Genomic DNA, 26,550 nt, shown 5'->3' with positions numbered 1-26,550 from the left:
CTCTGCGCTGACGGCTCAGAGCCTGGAGCCTGTTTCGGATTCTGTGTCTCCCTCTCTCTCTGACCCTCCCCTGTTCATGCTCTGTCTCTCTCTGTCTCAAAAATAAATAAACGTTAAAAAAAAAAAGAAAAAAAAAAAAGAAAAAGAAAAATACTAAAGCCCAGAGAGATAAAGATAGTTGCTCAAGATCACACAGGTGGTAACAATAGAGCTAAAACTTAAACCCACGCAGTCTGATTCGAGTTCACGTTCTTAACGCCTGAGAAACGGGCTCCAGTACTGAGTGAGGCTCAGGATGGACACAGTGGGGAGATGAGCCCGGCAGCCCCTTCCATCTTCTGCCTGCGATGGAGCCAGGTCTCCCAAGGCTCAGATCTGGACACAGCACCTGGGCCAATGGCCACTCTGCCCCAGGATGCTGCTGGGGGCAAGGCCAGTGTGCTGATGCCCTCCAGTGGCTACCATGGGGAAGAACAGACAAAGTGTAACTGTGAGGCTGAATGGGCATATGGGCAGGGGATGTCCCCTGGTTAGTTCTTGCTTCCTAGTCTCCACTCTCACAGAAGAGACAATACAGGGCATAGGCATAACAGATCTTTATTTTACCAGAAGGGACAGGCAATGGGGCAGTGCAGCATCCAAGCCCCAGACCAGACATGCAGCATCCACATGCAGGAACAGCTACACAGGCTGGGGCAGAGCCAGAAGTGGGACATTGGGACCGCTGGACACCCACAGCATTCCTGACAGGATGCTTGGGTCCCGGGATCTTCTGTCTCCACTAGAGCAAGAAGACAGAGGACTGGGCTGCTTCCCCATGGCTGGAACCCTATCACACTCTGGCCAGAAGGAAAGATGGCACGGGGGATATGATGGAGTCTGGCCAGTCTACAGCACTCAACTCTGTATAGGGTTGGCACAGCCCTGCCCACTGGAAGGGCCTGGCCCGATACCCAGGACAGCACAGCCCTAGCAGGAAGACGGTCTACACACCTTCTAGTCCCCAGTGGGGCTAGACCCTGATCCCAAAAGAGTTTAGCAGAGTTGGGACCAAGCCCCACTCCACCTAGTAGGGACATGTCCATGAAGGGGACTTCCCTGAGCACAAGCAGGGGCCTCCTAAGGCAGTAGTAAACTGAGGGAGCTGCTATAGACAGGAGGCCTTGCCTCTGCCCCTGGGTAGGGAGAGAGAGGTTAAGGTAGGAGAGCAGGCCCGGGGCTGGGGGAGGCTGAAATAGGGCAGTGCCCGGCTAGGCCGAGGGGGTGTGGAGCGGGTGAGGCTGGGGACTTCCTGGGGTCGGGTTTAGGGCTGGGAAGACCAAGCCAAGAGAAGGGAGGGTGGCCATCCTACCCAGACCCTCCGCACCCATGCCGAATTTTGGCAAGGGCCACGGGGAGGATGGACAGATGCACAGAGAACTTCAAGGCACCAGGATTCTGAGGAGCAGCAGGGCCACTGCCCCCCGAGACAGACAGTGATTATAACACACGTCTTTAGCTTAAACTACATGATGTGTGTAGAGGGTGGGAGCAGAGAGGGACAGAAAAAGACAGACAAAGGAGGAGACGTACAGGGAGAGGAGGGTGGAAGAGACCAACGAGATGAATGTGGCAGTGAAAGTGAAGGTGTGGGGGGAGGAGAGGAAGGAGACAGCTAGAGACGGGACAGAAGGGAAGACAGCCACAGAAGGCCTGAACACGCAGCACTTCTGGTCCCTACAAAATAAGGCACCAGAGTCAGTAGCGTTCCCGTTGTCGCTGTGGTAGGAGAACGGGTGCTGGAGGGAGAGGCGGGCGGCTGCTGACGGGTGTGTCTCTGGGAGCCTCACGCCTGTGCGCCGGTGGCCTTCTTGATCAGGGGTATCTGCAAGGAAGGGAGGCGCCGTGAGGCCTCGGCTCTGCGGCCCGTGACTGCCCCACCCGCAGGCGGCCAGCACTCACCTTAGAGAGGTCCATGCCTGTGAGGGCGTGCACAGAGGCCGGCAGCTCGGCCAGCAGTCGGTTTACCTCCGATGTCACTTTGCTGTTGTCCCCACTGAGGACCACAATCTCATCGACTTTGGTCAGCGGGGCGGCGATTTTGGCAGCAATCTAGGTGGGGGAGGTGGGGGGAGGGCTCGGTTTGGTGCGCTCTGTCCTCCTGCCCTGCCCCATCCAGCATCTCCCCTTCCTTTCTCCACCTCGCCTAAACCCCACCCCAGCTTGGGTGGCTCTTATTTACAAGCCACGGTCAGTGAGACCCGGTGGGCCAGGGATGGGCCTGTGCCTGTTGCAGGGTTCCTGCCCCCCCCCCCCCCCGCCAAGCGCTCTCACATTTAATGTTTCTAGCCAGCCCGTCGCTGTGTTCCTGACAAGGCCCAGCCGGATCCACCCCGGGGCAAAGGCCTCACCTGGGGCAGGGCCTCCAGCACCAAGGCCATCTTGGCTGCATCCCCATATTTCTGGTAGGCCTCAGCCTTGAGCTTCATCCGCTCAGCTTCTGCCTTGCCCATCGCCTCGATGACTGCTGCCTCCGCCTCCCCAATTTTGCGGATCTTCTCAGCCTCCGCCTGTGCTAAGAGGACCTGCTTCACCCTGCAGGAGTTCAGGCCAGGCAGCATCAGTGCGAAGTGCCGGGGGCCCCTCAAGCCTTGCCTGGGGGCCAGCAAACCCTCAAGCCCTCTGCTCTGCCGGGTGTCAGGGGTTGGGGACCTAAGGAGGGAGGTGCCTTCTTCAGGCTCTGGCAGAGAGAGGCCACCAGCTGCCAGATGCAAATGGGAGAGACTAGCCAGGGACTGGCCAGGATGCCCGCTGTGCCAGGTACCATACCGGGCCCTCAGGTCTCCTTTATCTAGTTCAGCCTTCCCAACAGCAATCCCACTGGGAAGGCGGCACACCCCCACCTCAGTCAGCAGTGCTGGGAGAGGCGGCTTCCACGCTGGGGCTGGAGAGATGGATGGGAGAGGAGCCTGACTAGCCCCCCCTCAGCCAGGGGCGCTCACTTTTCACCCTCGGCGATCTGCTGTATGCGGTGGGCCTCAGCCTCGGCAGGACAGCGCACTGTGGCAATGAGCTCCTTATCTGTGCGCAGGATCTCCTGTGCCTCCACTGCGATCTGCTTCTTGCGCTGTACAACCTCAATCTCAATCTCTTCCTGCCGGATCTTCTGCTGCTCACGGGCTCCTTGCAGCTCATAGGCCAGCTGGGCCTCGGCTGTCTGCGGCAGGAAGAAGGGCAGCACGTCAGAGGCTGGCTGCCAGGTCCCGAGCCCTGAGCCCCAACCTGGGATGCCCTATGGCTCCTCACCTTGATGTTGACCTCCTCACTGAAAGCTGACTTTTGTAGCTCGAAGGCTCGCTTGGAGTCGGCGATCTTGGTGTCTGCCATGAACTTCACATCCAGCATCTCCTTCTTGCACTCGGCTTCCTGGCAGCAGGAGGGGCAGGTGCTGAGGGTTCCCTCAACCTACCATGGTCCCACCCCCCCGAGATCCCTGGCCCCGGGGGCAGGAAGGAAAGCCCACGTACCCGGATGCCTGCGTCTCGCTCGGCCTCGGCCACCCCAATGTCGGCATCTCTCTGTACCACGGCAGTCTGTGTCTTGCCCAAGGAGCTTAGGTAGTCCACTTTGTCATACACGTCCTGGGAGGGAAGGGGGAGTCATCCTTGGGAAGAGTCATAGGTACAGAGGTGCCCCTCCTGCCAACACCCCCCTCCCAGGGGGACGTGGGGGGCTGCGGCCTTCCTATCGCACTGCACCTTGATGGTGAAGCTGAGGATCTCGATGCCCATGCGGCCGACATCAGGGGCCGCCACCTCCCGCACCAGCTTGGCAAACTGATCCCGGTCCTGATAAATCTGCTCCACGGTGAGGGTCCCTGGGAACAGAGGGATCATGGGCTGGTTCCCTGGGGGCCCAGCCCACTGCAGAAGGGACGAGGCACACAAGCAGCAGTCTGACTGCATGCCCACGTAGTGCAGTCTGAGCTGGGTCTTCCCGGGGTTTCTTCTTCACAGTATTTAACACTGAGCCTCCTCTTGCAGAGTCCAGGCTGGATGAGGAAAAGTGTCTCAAGCAACACCAGGAGCCTGGCCAGACTGGCGGCCCCTCACCTCCCCATCCCAATGCCCTCCCCTTTCCCTCAAGTCACCGGAAGTTTGGAAAGGAAACCTTGGTGGGACTGACAGACCTCCCTGCCCTGCCCCACGCCCCTCCCTGGCCCTGGCTTGGAGAGCCTGCGAGGTTCCTCAAAGGCAGCAGAGGGGTCCCTGGGTGGGGCAGGGCCTTACCAAGGATGGAGCGCAGGTGTCCCTCCAGGGTCTGCAGGACGACGTTCTTGATGTCCTGCACGTTCTTGCCCAGAAACTGCTCGCAGGCCACTGCCAGGAGCTCCTTCTCCGTCATGATCTTCACCTGCCAGTAGTCACAGAGGCGCCTGAACCAGGCTGGAGGGGGGCAGATGGAGTCCCCAGACCCAGAGATGTGGAGGATGGTGGCTGTGCCCCTCCCCTCTTTTCTCAGACCCGGAGGCCTAGGGGCCAGGAGGGGACAGAGTCTGTCTGAGGCCTCTGGTGGGGAGAGCACACATGGAATTCTTACACTGACAATTTTTATCTTCACTGGCAGCCTCGGGCCCTGACACAGCCTCTCTGCTGGGCATTTGGGGCTCATCTCCCCACCCTCAGCCCACTCACTATTCCCTCGTTAGCCAATTCCTCCCATGCAGTCTCCCCACTGGTGGGAGACCTGCAGGCTGAGGGGCAGAGAGGGCAAAAAGGAAAATGAGTGATAGGGACACAGATACACAGGCTAGGGAAGAGAGCCTGGACAGGGCAGGAGACAGGTCCAGGGGGATGCCACCTGCCTTTCACACCCGAGGTATTAAGCCAACCACCCCCTCACCAGGAGCCTATAGCATGGTTGCACCTTGCTGCCCTGTGACGTTGAGAACTGGACTGGAGCAGGAAGCCCCTCACCCTGGCCCTGAGCTGGGAACATAAAGCAGCCTCCGACAACTCCTCTGCCTCACGTGGCCTCCCCTCTGGTCCCCTTTAGCCCCCTCCCCAGGGAACAGGGAAGGCCTGGATTCTGGGGCGTGGCACTTCCAACACCTGCAAAGAATGGGGTGGGGTTAGTGAGCCAGGAGCCCTCAGCACTGGTTCTGTCTCTTGCGAGCCCGCTGAGGAGAGAAGGGGTGTCTGTTAGTCCTGCTGAGTGGCCAAGAGGCCGAGTGAGCACATTCCAGTGACGATGACCCTCTCTTGGAAGGGGGGCAGGGGAAGGGGCACTGGAGGGAGACTGCCCCTGGCTGCCGTCCTCTCCTCCTCCCCCCAAACCCCGGCACAGGGACGAGGCAGCTCAACGGACATGCGTGGGGCTGCTGAGTTACTATACCTGGGCGACACCCGTCACAGTTAAAGCTACCCCCTCGGCCGTCTCTACGTCCTCGCAGCGGGGCTGCAACGTCATAATCTCTAGGGAAATCCTGCCAAGAAATGCAAAACAGGGGCATGGGTCTGGGGGCCCAGGGCCTGGGGTGTGGGGAGAGTCCAATACCTCACTGCTCCGACTGGGACAGGCCAGGGGTCCTGCTGCAGAGGGTGGGGTGGGCGCTTTGAGGGGTCGTAGTCAGGAGTCTGTGGGGAGATGGGTGGGAAGGCAGAGCAGCGTGGGTGCGGGTGGCTCCGGGGGAAGCAGTGTAAGTGTTCTGCCCACGGCACACATGTCTGCTCAGATGAGCCTGGTCTGCAGAGTAGGGAAAGGAAGTAGAGCAGTGGTTGTGGGCGGTCTGGGCCAGTGCGGAGAGTCCTGTGTGTGTGTGTGTGTGTGTGTGTGTGTGTATGTGTTCTGGGAAAAACACGTAAGCGCTGGTACTCCGGGCTGGGCTGTGTGGGTCATCCACGGGTGCCATCTGAATGTCCCCCCAGGGGCCTTCACCTGTCCTCAAGGCACCCCGGGAGGCTGCCCAGAGAGCCCTGCCTACTAGCCTGGCATACTAGGAGTATGCCCGCTGCTGGGCCGAGACAGAGGTGACCCTGCGTCTGCGCCTGGCCAGGGGAGTCCTGCCCGGTCCCTCCACCTGGCAACAGGCTGGACTTGAAGCCTACCCAGGTGGCTCAAGAGGGGAACCGGGGCTGAGGTCACACTAGGGCATCCTGGCCCAGACAATCTCCAGGGTCCACATCACCCAGCGTAAAAGGGACATAGGTATCTGCAGCTGTCTCAAGTCAGTAGCAGTTTGGAGGCAGAGCGGGGTTTCTTTAGCCAAGGGTGTCGAGGGAGGCTGGGACCCTACTGGTTCCACACAAAGTGCTCTGAGTTTCTCAGGCCTCCGTGCCGAAGCCTGCCTGCGCATGGCTACAAGGAGTGGGTAAGGTGGGGACAGTCCCCTTCCCCGTTAGAGCCGGCAGGCTGGGTGAGGAAGGGAGAGGTGGTGCGGGGTTGTGCCTGAGAAGCCGGAAGGGCAATTTCCAGCAAGGTAAGGGGATTGGTAAGATGATGTTTGGGCCCTTCCGGTCTGGGCGCCCAGCATGCAGGCTCTGAGGGGGCAGGGGCTTTCTGATGCTCACCGCAGTGCCTGGAACTGGGAAGGCGCTCAACAGGGAGCTGCTGAGGGAAGCAATGAAGATGACCACCTGCATATTACAAAGAAAGCACTGGGAGTTACCGAACACCCTGGCTCAGGAATGGGTTTCATTGGCTACAGCTGCATGGCAGTGAAGAGCGAGACATCGGGCCACTTGCTTTTCAGAGTGAGACTGGGGAGCACCTGGGTGGCTCAGTTGGTTGGGCGGTCAGCTCTTGGATTTCGGCTCAGGTCACGATCTCACAGTTGGTGGGATCCAGCCCTGTGTTGGGCTCTGCACTGATAGCGTGGAGCCTGCTTAGGATTCTCTTTTTCCCCTCTCTCTGCCCCTCCTCTGCTTGCTCTCTCACATTCTCTCAAAACAAATAAGTGAACTTGGGGTGCCTGGATGGCTCAGTCGGTTGAGCGTCTGACTTTGGCTCAGGTCATGATCTCACAGTTCCTAAGTTCGAGCCCCGCATTGGGCTCTGTGCTGACAGCTCGGAGCCTGGAGCCTGCTTCGGATTCTGTGTCTCCCTCTCTCTCTGCCCCTCCCCCACTCATGCTCTGTCTGTCTGTCTCTCTCAAAAATAAATAAACATTAAAAAATTTTTTTTAAATAAAATAAATGAACTTTAAAAATACCACACACCCACGTGCGTGTGCGCGCGCACACGCGCGCACACACACACACACACACACACACACACACACACACACACAGAGTGAGACCGGATTAATAATAAAAGCTTAGGTTTTTCTAGCACTTCTTTTCCAAAAATCTCAAAAAGCCCTCATGTTGTTTTACTTGCCTTTCCAATATCCCTACAGAACACGTAGAGGACATGATTCCCCTACTTCGCACACAGGGAAACTAAAATCTTAGTGACAAGAGATTTTCTCAAAGCCTTCTCAACAAAAATTAGGAGCAGGGAATGGCCAAGGCTCATTTTGCTGATGCCTGGCAAGGAGGTCGGAGGAGCCTGATGAACAGAACTTTTCATGGGACCCATTTTCTGGCCTTGTGAGAAGGAGGGCTAGGGCTCGACACTGGGGTGTCAGCATGGACGGGAGGCTGGCAACGGGCTCCGCAGGACCTGGAGTGGTTGGGACTGAACCCTTCCTGTCCAGACAGCCGAGTTCTGGCACACAGGGGCCTGTGTCTCCTGCCTCAACTTACCCCTTGGCATCCAAGGACATTCACTAGCGGACCTGGGAGGGGTTCCAGAATCCCTTGCTCTTTCCCCACTAGCAGCCCCAGTCAGTGAGGCCAAGGGAGCTGGGGATCTCTAGGGGTCCATCCTGGCACCCACGGCAGCACAGGTAGGAACAGAGGGGAGGGAGGCACACGTCCGGAGGGGAGTCCATCTGGCTCCTGCCTGCCAGGCCCCGCTGGGCAGGAAGAGAGAAGGTTAGACACAGAGGAGGAAGCAGGTGGGTTATTACCTGTGCAACCCCTGTTACGAATAGCGGGACCCCCTCCGACGTCTCAATATTCTCACAGCGACACAGGATGGTCATAACCTCCAGAGACAGTCTGAGGAGCAGCCAGGGGGAGGGAGAGGTAGGGAAAGGAAGGGGTAGGAGGGGACACAGCAAACACACACAGTGGTTACCAGACAAGCAACGATGCCGGATGCCTGGGGCAGGGCGAGGTTGCTCTTAGTACCTTAGCCCTCTACTGCCAGCTCAGCCTAGGGTTGTAGGGGGACAGAGGAAGGCCCCTTGCTGGCCTGAGGCCTCTGGGTCTCTTTTCCCATACCCCTCTAAGGAGGAGCGGCTGGGCTGGGGAAAAAGCCTACGACCTGAGGTCGGGAGGCCTGTGCACAGGGCACCTGGGTTGCCCACCACCTCACTTTCCCAGGAAACTCCTGGCAGACTCCTGGCAGGAGAGTCTGGGAGACTTAGTGTCAGCTCTACTCTCCAAACACAGGCAAACCTGTGTTTCCAGAAATTGGACAGAAGAGGCCACTCTGGGGATTAATGAACCACAGCAAATACCAAATCCTGCTTGGGTTTGTGTTACATATCACTAAGTAGGCAATTTAGGGCCAGGAAAGCCCAAAGAAAACCTTGGATTTTCTGATTTGGGGGGCTAGGTGTCAAGGAAGGCTGGAGGAGAAAGTGTGTCCCTCCCACAATATTCACAGGGACAACTGGGAGGTGACGGGGTAATTCACTGTGGGATTTCCAAAGTTGGGCAGAGGCAAAGAGAGTCATGGCAAAGGAAATGAAGCGTCTTGAAGCTGTTTAGGCCACCCTAGCTGGGCTTCCCTCGCGCAGCACGTGTGTGCGAGTGAGTGCAGGGTGGCAGGCCAGGCAGAAGCCGGGATGCTGACAGTGTGGACAGTTTCCTTCAACCAGAAGAAGGGAGGACAGTGGCAGAAGCTGAAGGAGCAGAGGCAGGCGGACTGGGGGATGGGGGTGGGGGGTGGGAGCCCCGCCTCACCCAGCACAGTGCCAGCCCGGGGGGCTCTGGCCGTGCAGGTGTGGAAAGGTTGCCTTCATTGGAGCCCCTGATACTGGCACTCCTTGGCCTGAGAGGACTCAGACAGGAACCCACTAAGCTCTCTTCTGGGGAAGGAGGAGAGAGGGAGATAGGAGAGAGGGAGGGAAGGAGGGAAGGAAGGAGGGAAGACAGGAGGCTGCAGCTCAGATGCCAGAGGTGGAGGATTCACTCAGGTAAGGGAGAGAGCTGCCACATCAGGGCCTCAGGACAGCACAGGATGTGGCGGCAAAGTGCAGCAGGCAGGGTTTCATCGAGCCTGGCGAAGAACGGCTGACAACGGAGGTGGGGGACCTGGAGGGCGGTGCGCGGAAAGTATCTCGAAGGGGAGGCTAGAATCCAGGCTGGGTTAGAAGCCTCTACTCTGACCTGAGGGGCTCTTCCTGCCGGCCTAGGGAAATAGAAGCCCCAGCTTGTAGAGATGTCCTTAGGTAGGCTAGGGGTCGGGGAAGGGACTGCCCTTGGACACAGAGCCCAGGAAGGGGCGGGCTCCAGGCTTAGACCACCCAGCAAGTGGCACCAGAGGGAGAATGCTAAGCCTGGGTGTGTGAGGTCAGTTTCCCAGGTTGACGTACAAGGCCCTCCACTCCTTACTTCCAAACGTACTGTGAGAGAAGCTTGGCTCTCCTGTCCTGGGGCTCTGCTGCCTGGAGCAAAAAGCAGGAGGGGGTGCCAAGAACGTAGAGAAAGGGCTGCAGGCGTGTCACCCTAGCAGTGGATGCCTGCGCGGGACAAGCCTCTGGGTAAAGTTGCAAACTCTCCAGGACTGGCTGTACCGCAGTGTCTGGACGACTTACTCGGTCACCCCAGGACTGCAAGGCATGTGGGGTGGGGTGACAGTACCTCTGGAGAGGGCACCCCATGGCTTCCGACAGGCCACTGGCCCACTCAGGAGGGCCTCGTGTCCTCCTGAGAAGAAGTTGTGATCAGTACTGGTTATACTCTCGGACACTTTTGGCCTTGAGCCAGGAGAGTCCCCCAGGATTCCTCAACTCGGGCAGAACAAAGTGAGGGGAGAGCAGAGGGGGTTACGGGAAATCAGTGAAGTTAAAAAGGTGACCTGCTTCCCCATGGCCCTGACCCTGGCCAACACCCTCAGTCCCCCTGGAGTCTCAAGCGTAGAGCTCGGCGCAGCCACGGAGGGCCTCTCTCTGCTGACTGGGGGGGCTGGGCCAGAGGGGGATTTCCACCCCAATCGCTGCTGTTTTCCCTCCGGGGTGGCCATCACTTCCCCTCCCTGTTGCGTAGGTCCTGGCCTGGAAGGATCTGGGCATAGTCAGGAAGGGGGTGACGGTGGAAAAGTGGCTGGCACACCTCTTCTCCTTGTGGGTAGGCAGTGAGGGAGCCAGGAGAGGCCCAGGCCAAGTCTGGTCCCGCTGAGGGTTCTGGGGGAGCCCCAGGGAGAGCCAGATGGTGGGCCCTCTGGGGGGCTGCAATGTCCCTTCCTCTGGTGAGTCTTTCCAGACTGACTGAGGAGGTCCAGACCTGTTTTGCCCAGCCCGGCACCAGTTCCTTAGATCCCCACCCCCTGTCGGTAAGCTGCGGCTATCATGGAGCCCTTCACAATGTGCATCCGTCATTCTCTGCCCTTTAGCCCTGCCTACACTGTCCAGGCCTGCACGGGTGAGGGCGTGTGTGGGTCTCTTCAGCCCTTCCTCTCCACAGGGAATAGGACTGCAAGAATAACTGAGTTAGGCTCAGGGAGTCAGGATTCTGCTTGGGCATGACCCTGGATTCTCTGGGACAGAAGTGACGTCTCCAGTGGAAAAAGCATACCCACTAAGGAGAAGGTGCCCGCAGACAGACCCCCTGTGTCCCTGTGCAACCCATCTCACCTGCTTCTTAGAAGGCCCCCAGCATGGGAATGTGGCAAGGGAGGATGCTCTAGCTGACCGGGGGTGAGGGGGGGGGGGTGAAGTGGGGAAGGCTGGAAACCCTTTTCTCCTTTGCCCACCAGGATGCCAGGTTCCCCAGCCCCTGGGCCCTTACCTCTGAGTGTCGGAGATACACCACCAGGCCCAGGCCCAGCCGCCAAACACGTACTGTTTATAGTCAGAACCACAACAGCCCCCTGGAGAGCAAAGCAAACCACTGCTGGTCAGTCAGTTCTTGGGTTTGTCTACCCCCCATCCCTCCAACAGCAACTCTGGGCCTTTACTCACTCTGACAGTTGACAAACCCCACTGTTGGGTGCTGAGCTTACACAGAAATGAGAGACAGACAGGGGTGCCTGGGTGGCTCCGTCGGTTAAGCCTCTGATTTCAGCTCAGATCATGATCTCGCAATTCGTGAGTTCCAGCCCTGCACTGGGCTCTGTGCTGACAGCTCAGAGTCTGGAGCCTGCTTTTCCCTCTCTCTCTGCCCTTCCCCCAACTGCTCTCGATCTCTCCCCAAAATAAACATTAAAAATTTTTAAATAAAAAAAAAAAAAGGGAGACAGACAATTTGGTAGACAATGTGCATAGAAAGAAGGCTATCCAATGAGTGGTTCCGCATGTAAGTACTTTCAGAGAACAGAAGTCAGTGGGCAGGAGTGAGCAGGAAAAGCTTCATCTTTCATTTAACCATTCATTCAACAAACAAGTAGACTGTTTCTGTGCTAGGAATAAAGAGATGAAGATACAATTCCTATCTTTTTTTAAAAATTTATAATTCCTATCTTTTTTTTTTTAATTTTTTTTTTCAACGTTTATTTATTTTTGGGACAGAGAGAGACAGAGCATGAACGGGGGAGGGGCAGAGAGAGAGGGAGACACAGAATCCAAAGCAGGCTCCAGGCTCTGAGCCATCAGCCCAGAGCCCGACGCAGGGCTCGAACTCATGGACCGCGAGATCGTGACCTGGCTGAAGTCGGATGCTTAACCAACTGCGCCACCCAGGCGCCCCAATTCCTATCTTTTTTTAATGTTAATTTATTTTTGAGAGAGAGACAGAGCACGAGTGGGGGAGGGGCAGAGAAGGAGACACAGAATCCGAAGCATGCTCCAGGCTCCGAGCTGTCGGCACAGAGCCCGACGTGGGGCTTGAACTCATGAACCGCGAGATCATGACCTGAGCTGAAGTGGGATGCTTAACCGACTGAGCCACCCAGGCGCCCCCCACAATTTCTACCTTGAAGGAGGTGGGAACTTTTCCTGAGATAATTGTAATACCATGTACCAGGGAATGTGCAGAACAAGAAGGGGTGCAGGGCACACGGGGGGCGGGGGGGGGCACTGGGAGGCTGAAGGGAGGGAGGTGTCTTGGAGCCAAGATGGGATCCTTGCTCATGCCCAGCAGACACATCTCAGTAAGGTTGGTTCTCTACTTCCAGGGCTTCAGAGTGACTGTGTATTTCTTATGGGAGTGAATGGGGAAGGCAAGGCCTCAAAACAAAGGCCAACCTGTGGTACCAGTGGCAGAAGTGGAGACAAAGAGAAAAGGCCTGAAAAGGAAGTGGTTCGTTCTTATGGGGCGCCTGAGTGGCTCGGTTGGTTAAACGTCCGACTTTGGCTCAGGTCATGATCTCACAGTTCATGGGTTTGAACCTCGTGTCAGGCTCTGTGCCGACCGCTCGGAGCCTGGAGCCTGCTTCAGATTCTGTGTCTCATTCTCTCTCTGCTCCTCCCCCGCTTGTATTCTGTCTCTCTCTGTCTCTCAAAAATAAACACATGTAAAAAAAAAAAAATTTTTTTTTAAGGAAGTGGTTCCTGAAAACTGTATCAACTAAACAGAATGTTGAATCGGGCCCCAACTCGGATCCAGCTGTAGACATGTCCAGCATGCTGGCATAATGTCTATGCAGAAGTGAGAAGAACCAATTCCTGAAATTCTTGTTGTGAACTGATAATACCAAAATTATTCACCGAGTTCAAGAAAACTTTAGTAAAAGCTAGAGGGGCAGTTTCCTCGCAGTGCAGAAAAATGTGCAGGAAACAGATGATTCAAAGGAAATGGGATTTGGGAAAAAGCCAGTGGGTGTCATCATTTCTGTATTCACAAGACTTCAGTTTCCAGGAAAGCCTTAGGGTGTGTGCCTCCAAAGGTCAAGGGTCAGGGGTAGTTTCATGTAGCTGGGTTACAGTGTCTCTGAGGACCCACAGCGGGGTACAAGCAGGGTAGAGGGGCAGAGGCCAGATCATAGAGTGTCTCACGTATCAGGCCAAAGAGCTGTGTGTGTGTGTGTGTGTGTGTGTGTGTGTGTGATGGCGGGGAGGGGGGGGCAGGTGGTCACACAAAGATTTAAGGTGAGGAGCAACAAAATTACATTTACCTTTTAGAAACACCACTTTGCACAAGGTGGAAGAAGGGGGCGGGGTGGCCAAGGAGATTGGGTAGAAGCCTCTTGCAGCGACTTAGGCAAGACATGGTGGCTGATGTCATGGAGTAACTTCTAGAGCAGTCTTGTCCAAGAGAACTGAGAGGGTGGAAATGTTCTATGGCTGCACTGTGCAATATGGCAGCCACTAGCCACATGTGCTTACTGAGGACTGGAAATGTGGCTGGTACAACCGAGGAACTGAATTTCTAATAAAAAAAATTTGTTTTAAGTTTATTTATTTTGAGAGAGAGAATGCGCATACACATGGGAGAGGGGAAGAAAGAGAGGGAGAGAGAATCCCAAGCAGAGTCCGCTCTGTCAGCAGAGAGCCGGACTCAGGGCACGATCTCATGAACCGCAAGATCACAACCCAAGCCGAAATCAAGAGTTGGACATCTAACTGACTGAACCACCCAGGCTCTCCTCTGATGTAATTTAAATTTAAGTGGCTATTGGCTACCACATGGGTGCACCTCCAGAGTACAGGTTTGAGTGGGTGGTGAAGTCAACAACGGAACCAGAGACAACACAGAGAACAGGGAACTGGAGACAAGTTTTGGACAGGTGGAGGCGAAGGACAAAGACCTCACTAGTGCAGAAAGCCTGGCACCTTAAAGAACTGGTGTCTGAGACTGCTCCCCGAGAGCCAACCCAGTTTCCTGGGCCTGCCTCTGTGCACAGTGTGCAAGGAGCCGAGCCAGAAGTCCAGGGAGTAAGGCGCAGCCCCGCAGTGTGAGTAGGGGTGGAAAGAGGCCTGTTTCTCTGGGGGGGAAATAATTGTCCACAAGGCTGTTGCTCAAGGGAAGCTAGCGTAGGCTTCTCTCCTCTGGGGAGTGGGGTAAGGGAGGCCTCTAAGGACAAGCAGTCAACCTGAAACCTAAGCCATCTCGGGATCTGGAGAAACTGAAAGGGTCAAAAATCACAGCTTGTTTCACTTTGGGCCTGGTGAGGGCTGGGGCCTCTAGCGGGCTCCAGGGCACTTCTCACTGTGCTGGGGGTGGAAGCGGTAGAGGTGGGGTGGGATCGCGTGGGGGAAGGGGGTGTCCACCCTATACCTTTAACTTATTCTTTGACCTTGAGAGCAGGCTGCCACAGCCGAAGCTGGGCCTTGGCCAAGGGCAACATGGCCAAGTTCCCAGGGGTAGCAACAACAGGAAGCTAGTACTGCCAGTCTGCCCCACCCCCAGGAGCTTCCTGCCCTGAAAGGCATCTCCCTCCCAGATTCCTGGTCACACTGAGCCTGAGCACCACGCGCAAGAGAGGACACTCAGGTGCCCCTTCCTTGACGTCCCTAGCTTTCACTCTCTTCACACCTGGAAGTTTCTTCTAATTTTATCTCACTTTTTCTAACTCAACTTACTTGCCTTTGCCCTGTCCGTATCCAAGCTGAAGAACTACACGCCAACCTCTGTTCCATTCTTAGCCCCTCCAGACCTAGTCCATCTCTCTACCTTCTCAGGAATATTCTGCCCCCTTCCTGCCTCTCTTCTACCTTCTTCCCACTACTCCAGAAGACAAGGGGGATTTTGCCTCTTTTGAGCCACAGCCCCTGTTAGTAGTCCAACAATGCAGGAATGCTGATAAATGCATAAAATACATAAGAAACAATTATATTGAAAGTTATCAAATTATTAAAACCACCAAATGTGTGACATGTAATGCACAGTAATAGGTGTGAAATAGTAACACATTAAATAATAAAATCTAGGGGCGCCTGGGTGGAGCAGTCGGTTAAGCGTCCGACTTTAGCCAGGTCACGATCTCGCGGTCCGGGAGTTCGAGCCCCGCGTCGGGCTCTGGGCTGACAGCTCAGAGCCTGGAGCCTGCTTTGGATTCTGTGTCTCCCTCTCTCTCTGCCCCTCCCCCGTTCATGCTCTGTCTCTCTCTGTCCCCAAAATAAATAAAAAACGTTGAAAAAAAAAGAAAAAAAATAAATAAATAAAAATAGTAAAATCTAGTGGTTAATAACTAGCTAAACTTCAAGTACTGATGAGCGTAAATATTTTTTTTTTTTAAATCTAAGTTAACATATAGTGTAGTAATGGTTTCAGGAGTAGAATTTAGGGATGCTAAAACTACTCACTTTTTAAAGAAATTTTATTTAAATCCAAGTTGGTTAACATACAGTGCAGTGATGGTTTCAGAAGCAGAATTCAGTGAGAGCATAAATGACTTCAAAGGCACCTGCTACAATGGCAGTATGGTAGGAAAATACCTGCTAATGTTAACATGGATTGTGGCTGACATTTCTAATCCGAAGAAAGGCTAACTTTCGATTAAGGTTAGTGACAAGGTCGGGAGCATGTCTTTCCCCCATCCAAACGCACAGACCTCTAAATTCTACCCACGGACCCCAGGTTAAGAACCTCTGACCTAGTGTAGAGATGAGAGAAAGACGTATGGTGTTTGGATTCCCCCTTTAAAATTGCTAAAAGGAGAGAGAGAGAGAGAGAGAGAGAGAGAGAGAGAGAGAAAGGTTTGATATTACAGAATGAAGAAGGGAGGTTAGATAACCAGGAAAAAAAAAATCCTCCAGCCTCTTCAGGTGCAGAAGATGACCAGGAGATTTAACGGCATCCTTCTCAAATTGGGCTGAATGTGATGCCTCCAGACCTAGAGAGATGCAGGCTTAAGTAACCAGGTGGGGGGCAGGGCTGGGAGTGGTTGCTCTGCCCTGCTCTGCTGGGAGTTCTGTGAGGGAGAGCTGCATCTCTATCCGTCTGATCGGCTCAAATCCCCAGGTTCTGTTATCCCGAGCCTTATCCCTCCCTCTTCTCTCCTACCCTTCCTTGACTACAGCGCCCTCAATTCTCGGCACGGCCTCCGCTCCCTCCTAAAACAGGGGAGGGAGGCCACTGCATTGGCCTCTGGCCAGAGGACCAGATTTCCGGCAAGTGGAAGGTACAGAGCAGCCTAACTCAGGTGCTCCTCTCAACCCTTAGTCTCTCCACAGGGACAGGATTGGAGCTTTTGTCTCCTCAGCTCAGGGTCTGGACTTCCAGAAAGAAAAGTCTACAAGAGAAAGTGCCATGCAGATTTTCGGGTTCTCAATGTCTTCTTTAGGACTGGGGTCTGGGAGACAGGTGCAAGTCTGGCCTCAGTGCTCTCTGGGGGTCTCCCTCCTAAATCCCAAGGCCACCTCTGGTCTTGTCTGCTCTTCCCTACAAGAGTAGGAGGGTCCTGATCAGGGAGGGCCGGGATTTCCTGTCCCAGTGGAGAGACTGATTTTGAGATCCAAACCGAGCCAGAGGCCATGTTCTGGGGTAAAAGTTCCCAGTGAATTCATCACACCACCCCAAGGGGCAGCTACAAACCTTGGTCTAGCTCACCCTCTCCTACCCACTTCTGTAGCCAGCCCTAACAACTCGGCACACAGGCTGGAAATTGACATTGATAGTAGGAAGTAAGACCTGAAGGATTCCTGCAGCCACAGGCCTCCAAGCTGTCAGGAAACCACCCTTCCCAGCACCTGTGAGCCAGCCAGGGGTTGCACAAACTGGTGGCTTGAAAGGCTTCAGCCACCTCTCAAGATACCCAAATACACAATTTAAAAAGCAGCCTTAAGGCAAAGATACCTCTCCCTTCCCCAGCACAGCAGTCAAGCCCCACCTAAGCTCCCAGAAATTCTGGAGTCTGTAGCATTTTGCAACCGCGGCGACACAGCCCAGAACCCGGTTTCTCAACCTGTAGAGGCCGCACCCGCATCTCCGGGGGTGGGCAGTGCCAGTAAACCCCAGCAAGCCCTAACCCGCTCAGAATTAACGGGAACAAAAGGATCCCCGTCCCAGGGCCCCATCCCCAGGCAGGCACCTGCCCTCCAAAGCCTCGAGACCCACCCCAAGGGCCGGGCCCTGGAATCCAGCCAAACCGCTACGTTCTGGGAACCACGGGTCCCCTCCCCACGGCCTCAGTTCGGGAACCCCTAGGCCACAGTGGAGTAGAGGGGAGGAGACCGTGCCCAAGGAGGAGGCGGAGACAGGAGGGAATAAACACGGGAAAACACGCAGTGGGAGGGAGAGTCTCGAGGGCTCGGAACACCGCAAGTGTGAGAATGGGGGTCCCCTCCTGTAAGGTTCTCGGGCCCAACACCCGCGCCCCCACCTTCCGCACTGCCCTCCGCCCTCTGAGCCCCTCCCCGGCCTAGCCCGTCCCCGCTAGCTCCCCAGCCCCGCACCCACCCCGCGCCCCCTCTTCACCCACCTTCGCGGGCACAGCCCGCGTCCCAACCCTCTCCGCCCCGGCGCCCCAGACCCAACCCCCTCGCCGCCCTCTCACCTGAAACCACCAGCGCCTCGTTGGGCCCCACCGTGTGGCAATTGCCCATGGCGCCGGTGGGACGGAGGGCCCGCGGGGAACGCAGAGACCTGTACGGCACGGCCCGCACCACCCGCACCGCCGGCCGCGCCCAGCCTATCCCGCCACCCCCAGCGGCCGCCCGCGCGCCCGCCCGCGCCCCTCCGCGGTCGCAGCCCCACCGGAAGTGTAGCGGCGGAGGGCGGGGCCGGCGGGCGAAAGGCGGCAGCCAACGCGCTTCATTTCCCAAGGCCCAGCTCCACAGCGCCCGGGAAGGCGCCCCCCATTCCCCTCCCCCCGGCCGCCTGCATAACGACCTCCCGGCCCTGCCTCACCGCCCCGCACCCACCTTACCGCCGGGGGGGCCCTGGAGTCCCGCCGCTCCTGCTCTTACCCGCGGGGAGACCTTGGGCGAGTCCCTTACCAACGCAGCGCAATCCCGCCTCTGCAAATGGGGGTCACTTAACTACCTGGCTACGTGGTTGCAACGGGCCCAAGTTCAGTAAATCTCCGTGTTGGCAGTGCATCAAATCACAACCCCCCACGTCCTCATCCAGAGCCGATCAGCATCATCCAGAGTGGGGACCAGAAACAGGGAATTCAAATTCTTGAGAAGCAATGTCTGGCACATTAACCACGCCCCCACCCTCACCTCTCAATCTGGGATTATTGTTATTCTCAGGAAGAAATCATCGCCCATGATTTCCTTCCACCAGGAAAAGAGCGGCTCAGAAGAACACAACTTGAAGCTCCAGAAAGGAACCATGGGGGTAAAACCTGCAAACCCCTCAGTGCCCAAGGCGTGGCCTGGCATGCAGTTCAGGTTTTCAAGGGCCACCAAGTGCCATGGAAAGCACCCCAGCCTGGGGATTAGGAGATTTAGGGCTCAGGTTCAGTTTTAACCTGAATTCGGTGTGTGACCTTAGACAAGTCTGGTGAATTGTGAGGGATGGGATGGGGTTCAGAAACTGTGGGCTCCTCAGAGAGGGGGCTGCTCCGGGAAGATGGGGTCCCTGGGTCCTCAGGCTGGGGGTCTTCATCAGGTTCGGCATCCTGGCCAGGCCCAAGCCCTGCCAGCCTTTTACTGGCCTCCCACAGCCGGTGGGCCGCACGATCATCCCGGGCGGCTGGGGGCACCTCCTCTACATGGCAATTGGCAAAATATCTCCCACTGAGAGGTTCAATGCCCTCCTGTAGAGCGCAGTACAGGGGTGTCTGGGCACCCCCTCTTGGCGTCCGCAGCACCAGCCAAGCCAGTGGGCGCAGAAGTGGGCTCAGCCATCCAGGAACGTGGCGCAGGAACAGCTCTGAGTTCACAGGCCCTGTGGACGGGAAGAAAGGCAGGAGTGGGTGAGGACCCAGGAGAAGAGCAATAAGAATGAGGCTACAAGGGAGTGGGGAATGGAGTCCGGTTCCAGGGAAACCAGGAGAGTATTTGGTGGGCATTCAGGGCCCCCACAGGGTGACCTCACTCATTTCAACAGCAAGCTTCCTCCTCTCCATCTAAACTCCTGTACCTCCTCATGCCCCAGTTTCTTCATGCTGTGTCCCCTGCCTGAGGAGACATCTTTTTTCCTAGCTCAAGTCCCGCTCCTTTGTTTAGCCAGCAAACATATATTAACTAACGCCTATGGCAGACCAGCCACTGTTTTGGACATTTAGAGATGTGGAGTGTAATAAAAGCTTGATAAATGTTAGTTGTGATTATTACTGTCACTATTATAATTACTAGTGAGCCTTAGGCAAAGACCGTCTGAAATGTAGTATGGTAGGGGTTTCCGGGTGGCTTAGTTGGTTGAGTGTCCAACTCTTGATTTTGGCCATGATCCCCGGGTCGTGGCATCAAGCCCTGCATCAGGCTCTGTGCCGAGCGTGGAGCCTACTTAAGATTCTCTCCCTTTCTCCCTCTGCCCCTCTCCCCTGCTCGTACGCTCTCTCTGAAAAAATAAAAAATAAAATAAAATGCAGTATGGTAACATGCGTAGGACAGATCTTGTTATCCTGTGATCTGTTCTGTAAGGCAGAGATGGGTTTTATTCATCAGTGAAGTCACTCAGACTAAAAGCTGAAATGCTTACAGTGGACTTCTAGACCCTGGATGACCCAGCCCATCTCTATACCTCATCTCTTGTCACTCTCCTCCTCTCACTTTGTTCCAGCCACATGGGGCTTCTTGTTCTTTCTCAAGCATACCAGGCACTTCTGCCTCAGGGCCTTTGCACTTGCTATCAGTCTGTTCTTTATACTCTTCTCCCCCGAAAGCCACATGGTTGGTTCATCTCCTTCAGGCCTCTACTCAAATGTCACCTTTTCGGTGATACCTCTTCCTTGCCTGCCGCAGAAAAAGCAGCACCTCCTGTCATTTCATATCCCCGTCACTGTGCTTTATCTTTCCCATGGCACTTTATCATCACCTGTCATTGTAAATATTTATTTATTAGCAGTCTCCCCCTCCCCAAACTGGAATCTAAATTCTACAAGGAAAGGGTCTTTGTTTTAAGTTCACTGCTCTATTCCCAGCACCAAGATTAATGCCTGGTACATAGTAGGTACTCAGTAAATGCTTTTTGAACGAATGAATAATTATTAGCTATCATCATCATCATCATCATCATCATCATCATCACCATCATCGTATGCTGAGTTCAGTCATATGGATGGGTTCTTGGGGTGAGAACCTGGGTTTTATTCATTGCCATACCCTACCCAGGAGTCAGCATCCAAATTAGTGGTGTGAGAGGAAGAACCCAGACAAGGAGAGCCTCCTTCCAAGATCAGCAAGGAACAGGTCTCTCCTTGTACCGTGCTTCCTTCCTGTTCTGAGCTTCTGTGGCTCAATGAGAGGCTGAGGGAGCACAGGATGGGTTGAGGACGGGAGAGGGGGAATCAAAGCAAAGCAGAGCAGTCAGAAAGCCAGGCCTTACCTGGGTGGGCCGCATAGCAGGTGACACCAGTACCCTCAAGCTGAGTGGCGAGCTCCCTGGCAAATAACACGTTGGCCAGCTTACTGTCGGCATATGCCCGCAGCTCCTGCTGCCAGCCCACCACTGGGCGGTCCAGGCGTGTGAAGTCAAGGTGCCCTCGCCGGTGGGCGGCTGAGGATACCACCACCACGCGACTGGGGGCGCATGTCTTCAGCCGCGGCAGCAGTAGATGTGTCAGCAAGAAGGGGCCAATGTGGTTCACTCGCAGCAGCAGGTTAAATGGCTCGTGGGTCCGGCCACAGGAACTGATCCCTGGGGCGGGGGGCTAGATATGAGCAACTGCTCCAGAGGGATCCCCGAAGGCCTCAGTGTCCCCATTTGTGAGACAGCGGTAGGGGGCACCCTTTCCATACATCCACTGCCCCTTGGTAAGGCCTGGCTGGAGGGGACGGTTGCCCACCCTCTGCCCCCCTGCAGGACCTGCTGCCCCTCACCGGCATTGTGGATGAGGATGTCCAGCCGTGGCTCAGAGCTCAGGAAGGCAGTAGCAAAGGCCCGCACGGAGGCCAGATTGGCCAAGTCCAAGGCCATGAAGATGACCTCATTGTTCCCACTCTCCTGTGGGGCAGCAAGGGCTGGGCTTGTCACCAGGCACCTCTCTCCTCTTCCCTCTCCCCAGGTACCAAATTGTGAGAGTCCACCCCCTACTTTTACTAAGATCTGCCCCTGTGCCTTAGAATGTAGTGGACGAGTATGCGGACTCTGGATGCAAATTTTGACTTTGCCTTTTATTAGATAGAGTATGACATTAACCTCTCTGGGGCTCAGGTTTCTCCCTGAATAATGGGAATAATGTAATACCTATTTCATGGAGTTGTGAGGATTCAATGAGTTAATATAATGTAAAACGCTTAGAACAGTGCCTGGCACCCGGTCAGCACTGTGTAGGTAGTTCTTGCTGTTATTATTATCATTCCCTCTTCCCATTATTGCTTATCCTAAAATCTGCAACAGACTTCTCATTGGTCTCCCCTCATCCACTCCTGTCCTCTCCAGTCCAGGCTCCGATAGCCACCGAGGGTTTCATTTCAAAATGCTATTCTGACAGTCCATACCCTACTGAGTCCACACCCTGCTATTCTGACAGATCCAATGCTTCACTGTATCTCCACTGCTCATCCTATAAAATCCGAGGTCCTCAATAGGATCTAGAAGTGCCTCCAGAACCTAGCCCTGGCTCAGGGGCTCCAGCCTCTTCATTTTGCCTCTTTCTTCCATATTTCGTGCTCCATACAGACTCAATAAATCTTTTCTTTCAGTTTTTTTCCCCCTTAAGTCAAATCAGCTCTCTTGCCTCAGGGCCTTTGCATATGCTGTTCCCTCTGCTGTTCCCTTCCCTACCGTCTTTCATTAGTGTAACTCTTACCGATCCTTAAACATCTTAGGAAGAGCAATTACTTCCTTCAAAAAGCCCACCTCCTAGCTTTCTCGTCTGGTGTCCCTTCCCTGTGTGGCCAGAGCACCAGCAGACCCTCTTTTCTGCACTTAACGACCAGAGTTGAGGAAGCCGCTCTGTTCACCCCCTCCGTGTCCGGGGGTGTTCGTTTGTTGCTCACCCTCTCCCCCTCACCTGGCGGAGGTCGAAGGCCGCCGCCTCACCACGTTCCCGGCTCCGGCAGGCCAGCACCACGCGCGCTCCCCGGCGCGCCAGCTCCAGCGCCGTCATCTTCCCGATGCCGCTGTTGGCGCCTGCGGTGGGCGGGCGGTAGCTGAGCCGAGGCGGACGGGCCGCTGACCCCGCCGCCCGGCCTCCCCGCCACCAGCGCGCCCGGCCTCCGGCACTCACCCGTGACCACAGCCGTGCGGCCGCGCAGGCTGGCTATGCCACCGCAGGGCGGGGCCTTCACGAGGTTGTAATAGACAAGCACGTAGGCGCCCAGCAGCAACCCCGCGCCCAGCAGCAGCGCCTCCATGCCGGCCGCGCCTCCGGGCTCCCGCACAGGCCCCGCACCACCCTGGATCGGAGCCCGTCCGGCGGCTGCCGAACCGCCTCGCACCGGCTCGAGCCTCCCAGAAGGCGGAGGCAGAGGCGGAGGCGGGTGGGAGGCAGGGCAGGGGTGTGTGTGCGTGCGTGGGAGCGTGGGCCGTGCGAGCGCCCCCTAGGCATGCGTCTACGTCCTCTGGGTGTGTGCTTGTGGAACACCTAGGTGCGCGTGTGCTTTGGGGCCTTGGCAGCGCCCTCTAGGTGTGTGCCTGCGTGAGCTCCTTCCAGATGTGTGATCGTGTGCGGGGGCACCCTGGCTATGTACATGAATCCACCCACCCTGAGCGTGTGAATGACTCTGTGAGTGTGTAATGTGCCCACGGGCTCTGGGATTGCCCCTCAGGTTGTGTGTGTGCCTCTGGATCCTCTGTGTGTGAGCTCCTTGTGGGTGTGTACTTGCAGGCCCAGGAAGTACCCTGTAGGTGTGTGCCTGCGTAAGTACCTTTTACGTGTTTGTGCCCATGTGGACCAAGAGCCCCTCCAGGTGTGTGCAAGCCTCTGTAGTCTCTGCCAGTGGGTGCACTTGAATGAACATCTACGTGTCTGTCCTTTGTGCACATGCCCCTTAGCTGAGGACTTGCTGGAGGGGCTCACAAGGTGTGTGTGTGGGGGCCCTCTGGGTGTCATCTGTGCGAAGCAGAGTCCTTCCCTTCTGGAGGGATGTGTGCACATGAATGCTGTTATGTCTGAGAGAGTCCAGCCCTGGATGCCTTGCCCTCCCTCCATAAACAAATCCTGCAATTCCTTATCCTCACTTCCAGATCTCAGCTTCTAGAATGCTTCCTTATTCTTCCTATAGAGGCCAGAGAGATGGCACAGTGGCCAGGGTGGCACCACCCATCCAGGGCTGTTAGGAGTCACTCCTTAATTAGCTGTATCTCCGTGCCTCTGCCGCCCATCCCCTCCATTTCCGACGGGAAGCAAGAAGAGACTGAAATGTCATTTGTTACCTGACCTCCGGGAGAAAATTTCTCTGGGATGGTCCTCACAGGTGGTAGAAATAGGTAAAGAAGCTCCCTGATTCAATGGAGGAAGTGACTCTGACAGCACGGTGGGTGGTGACAGCTTAGGGAGGCACAGATGAGGGTATTCCTGGCCAGGACAAGGACTTGCCTGAGAAAACCATTACAACTTAGCACCCACTGTTTCACACGTGTGGTGTGCCCCATGGTACGGTCAGCCTTGGAGACACTGAGCGGAACAATAGGTTTCTGCCCTTGGAGAGTTCAAGAGGCCCATCAGGGCAGGGGGAGCAGAGTGGTGGAGACAAAGCAAGGCAGGTAGGTGGAAGCCAGGGACAGACCTCAGATTCCAGGGGGAAGTTTTCTACTTGGCTTGCACTAGGGATTCAGGGTTCAGTTGCAGATGCGGTAGGAAGAGGCTGGGAATGGAATATTAATGGAAAAAAAGGATGCATACTCCATCCTCAAGGCAAAGTCGTGACCTGCTAACCGGTACCAATTCCTTGAACCCTTGCGGGCGATCCCTGTGTCCTGCCTTCAGGAAAAACGTCCTGGATAGTTTCTCACGTCAGGTCCGAGAGGAGGAAAAGGATGGGAGCTAGGTTCGATGGGAGGGTTCCCAGGACCTTAGGATTACGGTAACGCAGTAGAGTCATCTTCCGATGAGAAGCTGCAATTGTAGGGAAGTTATTATGCTTGGTAGTCACGTGAGTTGCAGCTCGACTGGGTCTAGGGATCGGATCTCTCCTTTTGCTTCATGATGCTCCCCAGAGACGTTTGAGTTGACAACCTGCTCCACACTAGATTCTAAGCTCCAAGAGGCCGGGGCCGTATCTGTCCTGTTGATTGCTCACATCAAGTTCCCTAGCCCAACCCCCAAGTCCTAGCAAAGGCCATGCACAGAGGAGGGAACTCGAGTGATACTCGAACAAGTAATTGCTGCCTGCCCAGCTAAGGCTGACAGGGAAAGGATAAAAACCAGGTGCAGACTCCTCCTAGAGGAGATGATCGTATCCTATCAAATACGATAGCAAACAACTGCAATCGGAGGCAGCCGCAACTCCCTGCCTCAAGCCCTTTTGCTTTGGGCTACAGCTTTTAGACCAGAACGCAGACGTCTCCTGACAGGTCCTGTTTTAGTATCTTGGTTTTGGAGTCAACAGGAGCAGAGACCTGCACACACTTGGATTCTTGCAGTATGTGCTCATGTCAAATGCTTCTCTCAAGTTGCCCACGAAGCCAGGCAACAGCCCCGCCCTACCCGATGCACCCCGACCCCTCCATTTTCCCACATCCACCTGGGGCTCACTTTTCTCCAAGACCTCTGCTCTCCTGACTTCGCTTGGGGTCTGAGTGTCTTGGAATGAGACTAGTTCACTGAGACTGGGAACAGGATCTTGGGGAGGGTCCCCTCTGAGGGTGATGACAGGTAGGACAGACAGGCAGAAAACATAAGTTGAAGTATTTTTGTTTTTTTATATACAGAATACAGGAAAGTTTCTGTAAAGTCTAAAACATTACAATTACTATGTACATTGGTACTACTTGGGGTTGGGGGAAGGGGAGAGGAGGGAGCCAGGGGTGGGAGGAACAGGAGAGAAGTGGCAAGAGAACAAAAAAAGGAGACGAAACAGGTTTACGACAAAAACGTTTTTGCTACAATAGACAATTTGAAGAAAACGCTCTACCACATGTAGTACTGTACAGTTTTTAAAAACATTGAAAAAATGTCATCACTAGATGTATTTACACAAAATCCAAATACACTTTTCCTTATTTGAAATAAAATAGATGGACAGCCAGAAAAAGAATTCATTTCTCATTTGTCCATAATACACAGTAGCTACCTGTAGTGCAACCGCTGCAGAAAGGGAAAATAACTCGGAGGGTGGGAACCACGGAAGTCGGGTGGGTAGCGATCTTTATATTAAATAAAACAATGATATTGTATAGATTTTGCTGTATGAAAACTGTATTTTTTTCTTTTAATATAAAACTATTGTCACTGCCACAAAATAGAACAAGTTTCTGATTATTTTACAACGGCGGGCGAGGGGGAGGGAGCAGGAGGCGGGTGGGGAACGGTTTGGTGTCGGAGGAAGTGTCCAGACCATCGGCCTTCCCCTCCCTGCCCACGCTGTTCCTCAGCTCGGGTCTGCCGCTTTCCCATGAAATGTCGAGTACAAATATATGTGCAAATGCCCCCTAGAACTTGAGAAAAGAAAAAGGATCTTTAAAAAACAGTCAAAAGGTTTTCTTCATTTCATGCAAAGATTGTAGTTGGAGGGTTTCCGGTGGAGTATAGAAAAAACCCGGGCTTGGTTTGTGTACATTTTTGCATTGCAGGAGTCTCGGGTCGGGCGGACGGGCGGGTGACGGGGTAGCCGCCAGTCCTAGGGAACAGAGTTGGAACGCAGCACGGGGCCCTGGTGGGGCTTGAGAGACAGCTTCTCGGCCAAGACCCCATCCTGCAGCAGGCCAGCATCGCCTTTGGGCTGTTTGGTCGCAAACTCAGTGATGCTGAACACAAACTGCAGGCACCCCAGCTTGATGTAGCTGCCGTGGTGCAGTAAGGCCGTGCCCTCCCAGCCGGCCCCACTGCCCCCAATCAAGCTCGAGCTGCTGGCTTTGCAGTTGCAGGGTCTCCGCTGTGGCCCCTGGGCCTGGGAGCTCATCATGGCTGCCTCCTCACTTGGCTCTTCATCCTGTTTCTGGTGCCGGCGGCGCCCTGGGAACAAGGAGGGTGGTCACGGGACAGGAACAGTGAGCAGCCCACCCACCCAAGGCGGTTTGCCAGCGCTGGGCCCCTGCACCTCCCCATTCTAGCTGCTATGTGACTAGGGCTGAGGGACACCCGGAAAGGGCCAGGGGAGTCTGAAGTCCCCAGGCAGGTGTGTGCCCAGCACTCGCTTCTCCGTGGTCTCCCTGGGCCCGCGAGCAAGGAGAGCCTGGCCGATGCGACCCGGAAGGCAAGAGA

The 26,550-nt window shown here is 55.4% G+C and overlaps 3 protein-coding genes across 7 annotated transcripts in view; all 3 read right to left on the bottom strand.

Moving 5' to 3' along the window:
• Window positions 1-581: 581 nt before the first annotated feature.
• FLOT2 (flotillin 2) lies at window positions 582-17,829 on the bottom strand. 5 transcript variants are annotated; one of them, XM_043583540.1, is made up of 11 exons: window positions 17,626-17,829; window positions 11,040-11,121; window positions 5,374-5,464; window positions 4,269-4,392; window positions 3,738-3,856; window positions 3,507-3,620; window positions 3,286-3,405; window positions 2,982-3,196; window positions 2,391-2,574; window positions 1,942-2,091; window positions 582-1,864 (listed from the first exon to the last, which is right to left on the bottom strand). In XM_043583540.1, the coding sequence occupies exons 1-11, from the start codon at window positions 17,672-17,674 to the stop codon at window positions 1,826-1,828; spliced, it is 1,287 nt and encodes a 428-aa protein (XP_043439475.1). In that variant the 5' UTR covers window positions 17,675-17,829; the 3' UTR covers window positions 582-1,825. The 5 variants fall into 5 exon arrangements, with proteins under 5 accessions (XP_043439475.1, XP_043439476.1, XP_043439478.1 ...); XM_043583541.1 differs by lacking the exon at window positions 5,374-5,464 and adding an exon at window positions 7,991-8,081 and having other exon boundaries at window positions 17,626-17,801; XM_043583543.1 differs by lacking the exon at window positions 17,626-17,829 and adding an exon at window positions 6,549-6,614.
• Window positions 17,830-18,141: 312 nt separating this feature from the next.
• On the bottom strand, window positions 18,142-22,695 carry DHRS13 (dehydrogenase/reductase 13). Its single transcript, XM_043583545.1, has 5 exons — window positions 22,414-22,695; window positions 22,198-22,316; window positions 21,062-21,185; window positions 20,568-20,879; window positions 18,142-18,965 (listed from the first exon to the last, which is right to left on the bottom strand). The coding sequence occupies exons 1-5, from the start codon at window positions 22,538-22,540 to the stop codon at window positions 18,523-18,525; spliced, it is 1,125 nt and encodes a 374-aa protein (XP_043439480.1). The 5' UTR covers window positions 22,541-22,695; the 3' UTR covers window positions 18,142-18,522.
• Window positions 22,696-25,029: 2,334 nt separating this feature from the next.
• The window catches only part of PHF12 (PHD finger protein 12), a 41,531-nt gene continuing 40,010 nt past the window's right edge, over window positions 25,030-26,550 (bottom strand). The window contains exon 15 of the mRNA XM_043583534.1: window positions 25,030-26,301. Coding sequence (XP_043439469.1) covers window positions 25,967-26,301 — 335 coding nt within the window. The 3' untranslated portion in view covers window positions 25,030-25,966. The remainder of the gene's footprint in view (window positions 26,302-26,550) is intronic.

The sequence above is a fragment of the Prionailurus bengalensis genome, chromosome E1, assembly GCF_016509475.1.
Source record: "Prionailurus bengalensis isolate Pbe53 chromosome E1, Fcat_Pben_1.1_paternal_pri, whole genome shotgun sequence".
Taxonomy (NCBI): Eukaryota; Metazoa; Chordata; class Mammalia; order Carnivora; family Felidae; genus Prionailurus; species Prionailurus bengalensis.
Note: the sequence above shows the minus strand (reverse complement) of the source record. Positions and strands in the feature narration are given on the sequence as shown.

Bases quoted from the DNA above. Each gene is read 5' to 3' on its own strand.
- FLOT2 (XM_043583540.1), bottom strand. From the start codon at position 17,674: ATGGGCAATTGCCACACGGTGGGGCCCAACGAGGCGCTGGTGGTTTCA. The intron at 5,465-11,039 runs GTAAGGGCCCAG...ATTTCTTGGCAG, and splicing joins TGTATCTCCGACACTCAGAG to GATTTCCCTAGAGATTATGA. The intron at 1,865-1,941 runs GTGAGTGCTGGC...CCTTCCTTGCAG, and splicing joins CAGGCATGGACCTCTCTAAG to ATACCCCTGATCAAGAAGGC.
- DHRS13 (XM_043583545.1), bottom strand. From the start codon at position 22,540: ATGGAGGCGCTGCTGCTGGGCGCGGGGTTGCTGCTGGGCGCCTACGTG. The intron at 22,317-22,413 runs GTGAGTGCCGGA...CGCCCACCGCAG, and splicing joins CCGCACGGCTGTGGTCACGG to GCGCCAACAGCGGCATCGGG. The intron at 21,186-22,197 runs GTGAGGGGGAGA...GCTGCCCCACAG, and splicing joins CGGCCTTCGACCTCCGCCAG to GAGAGTGGGAACAATGAGGT.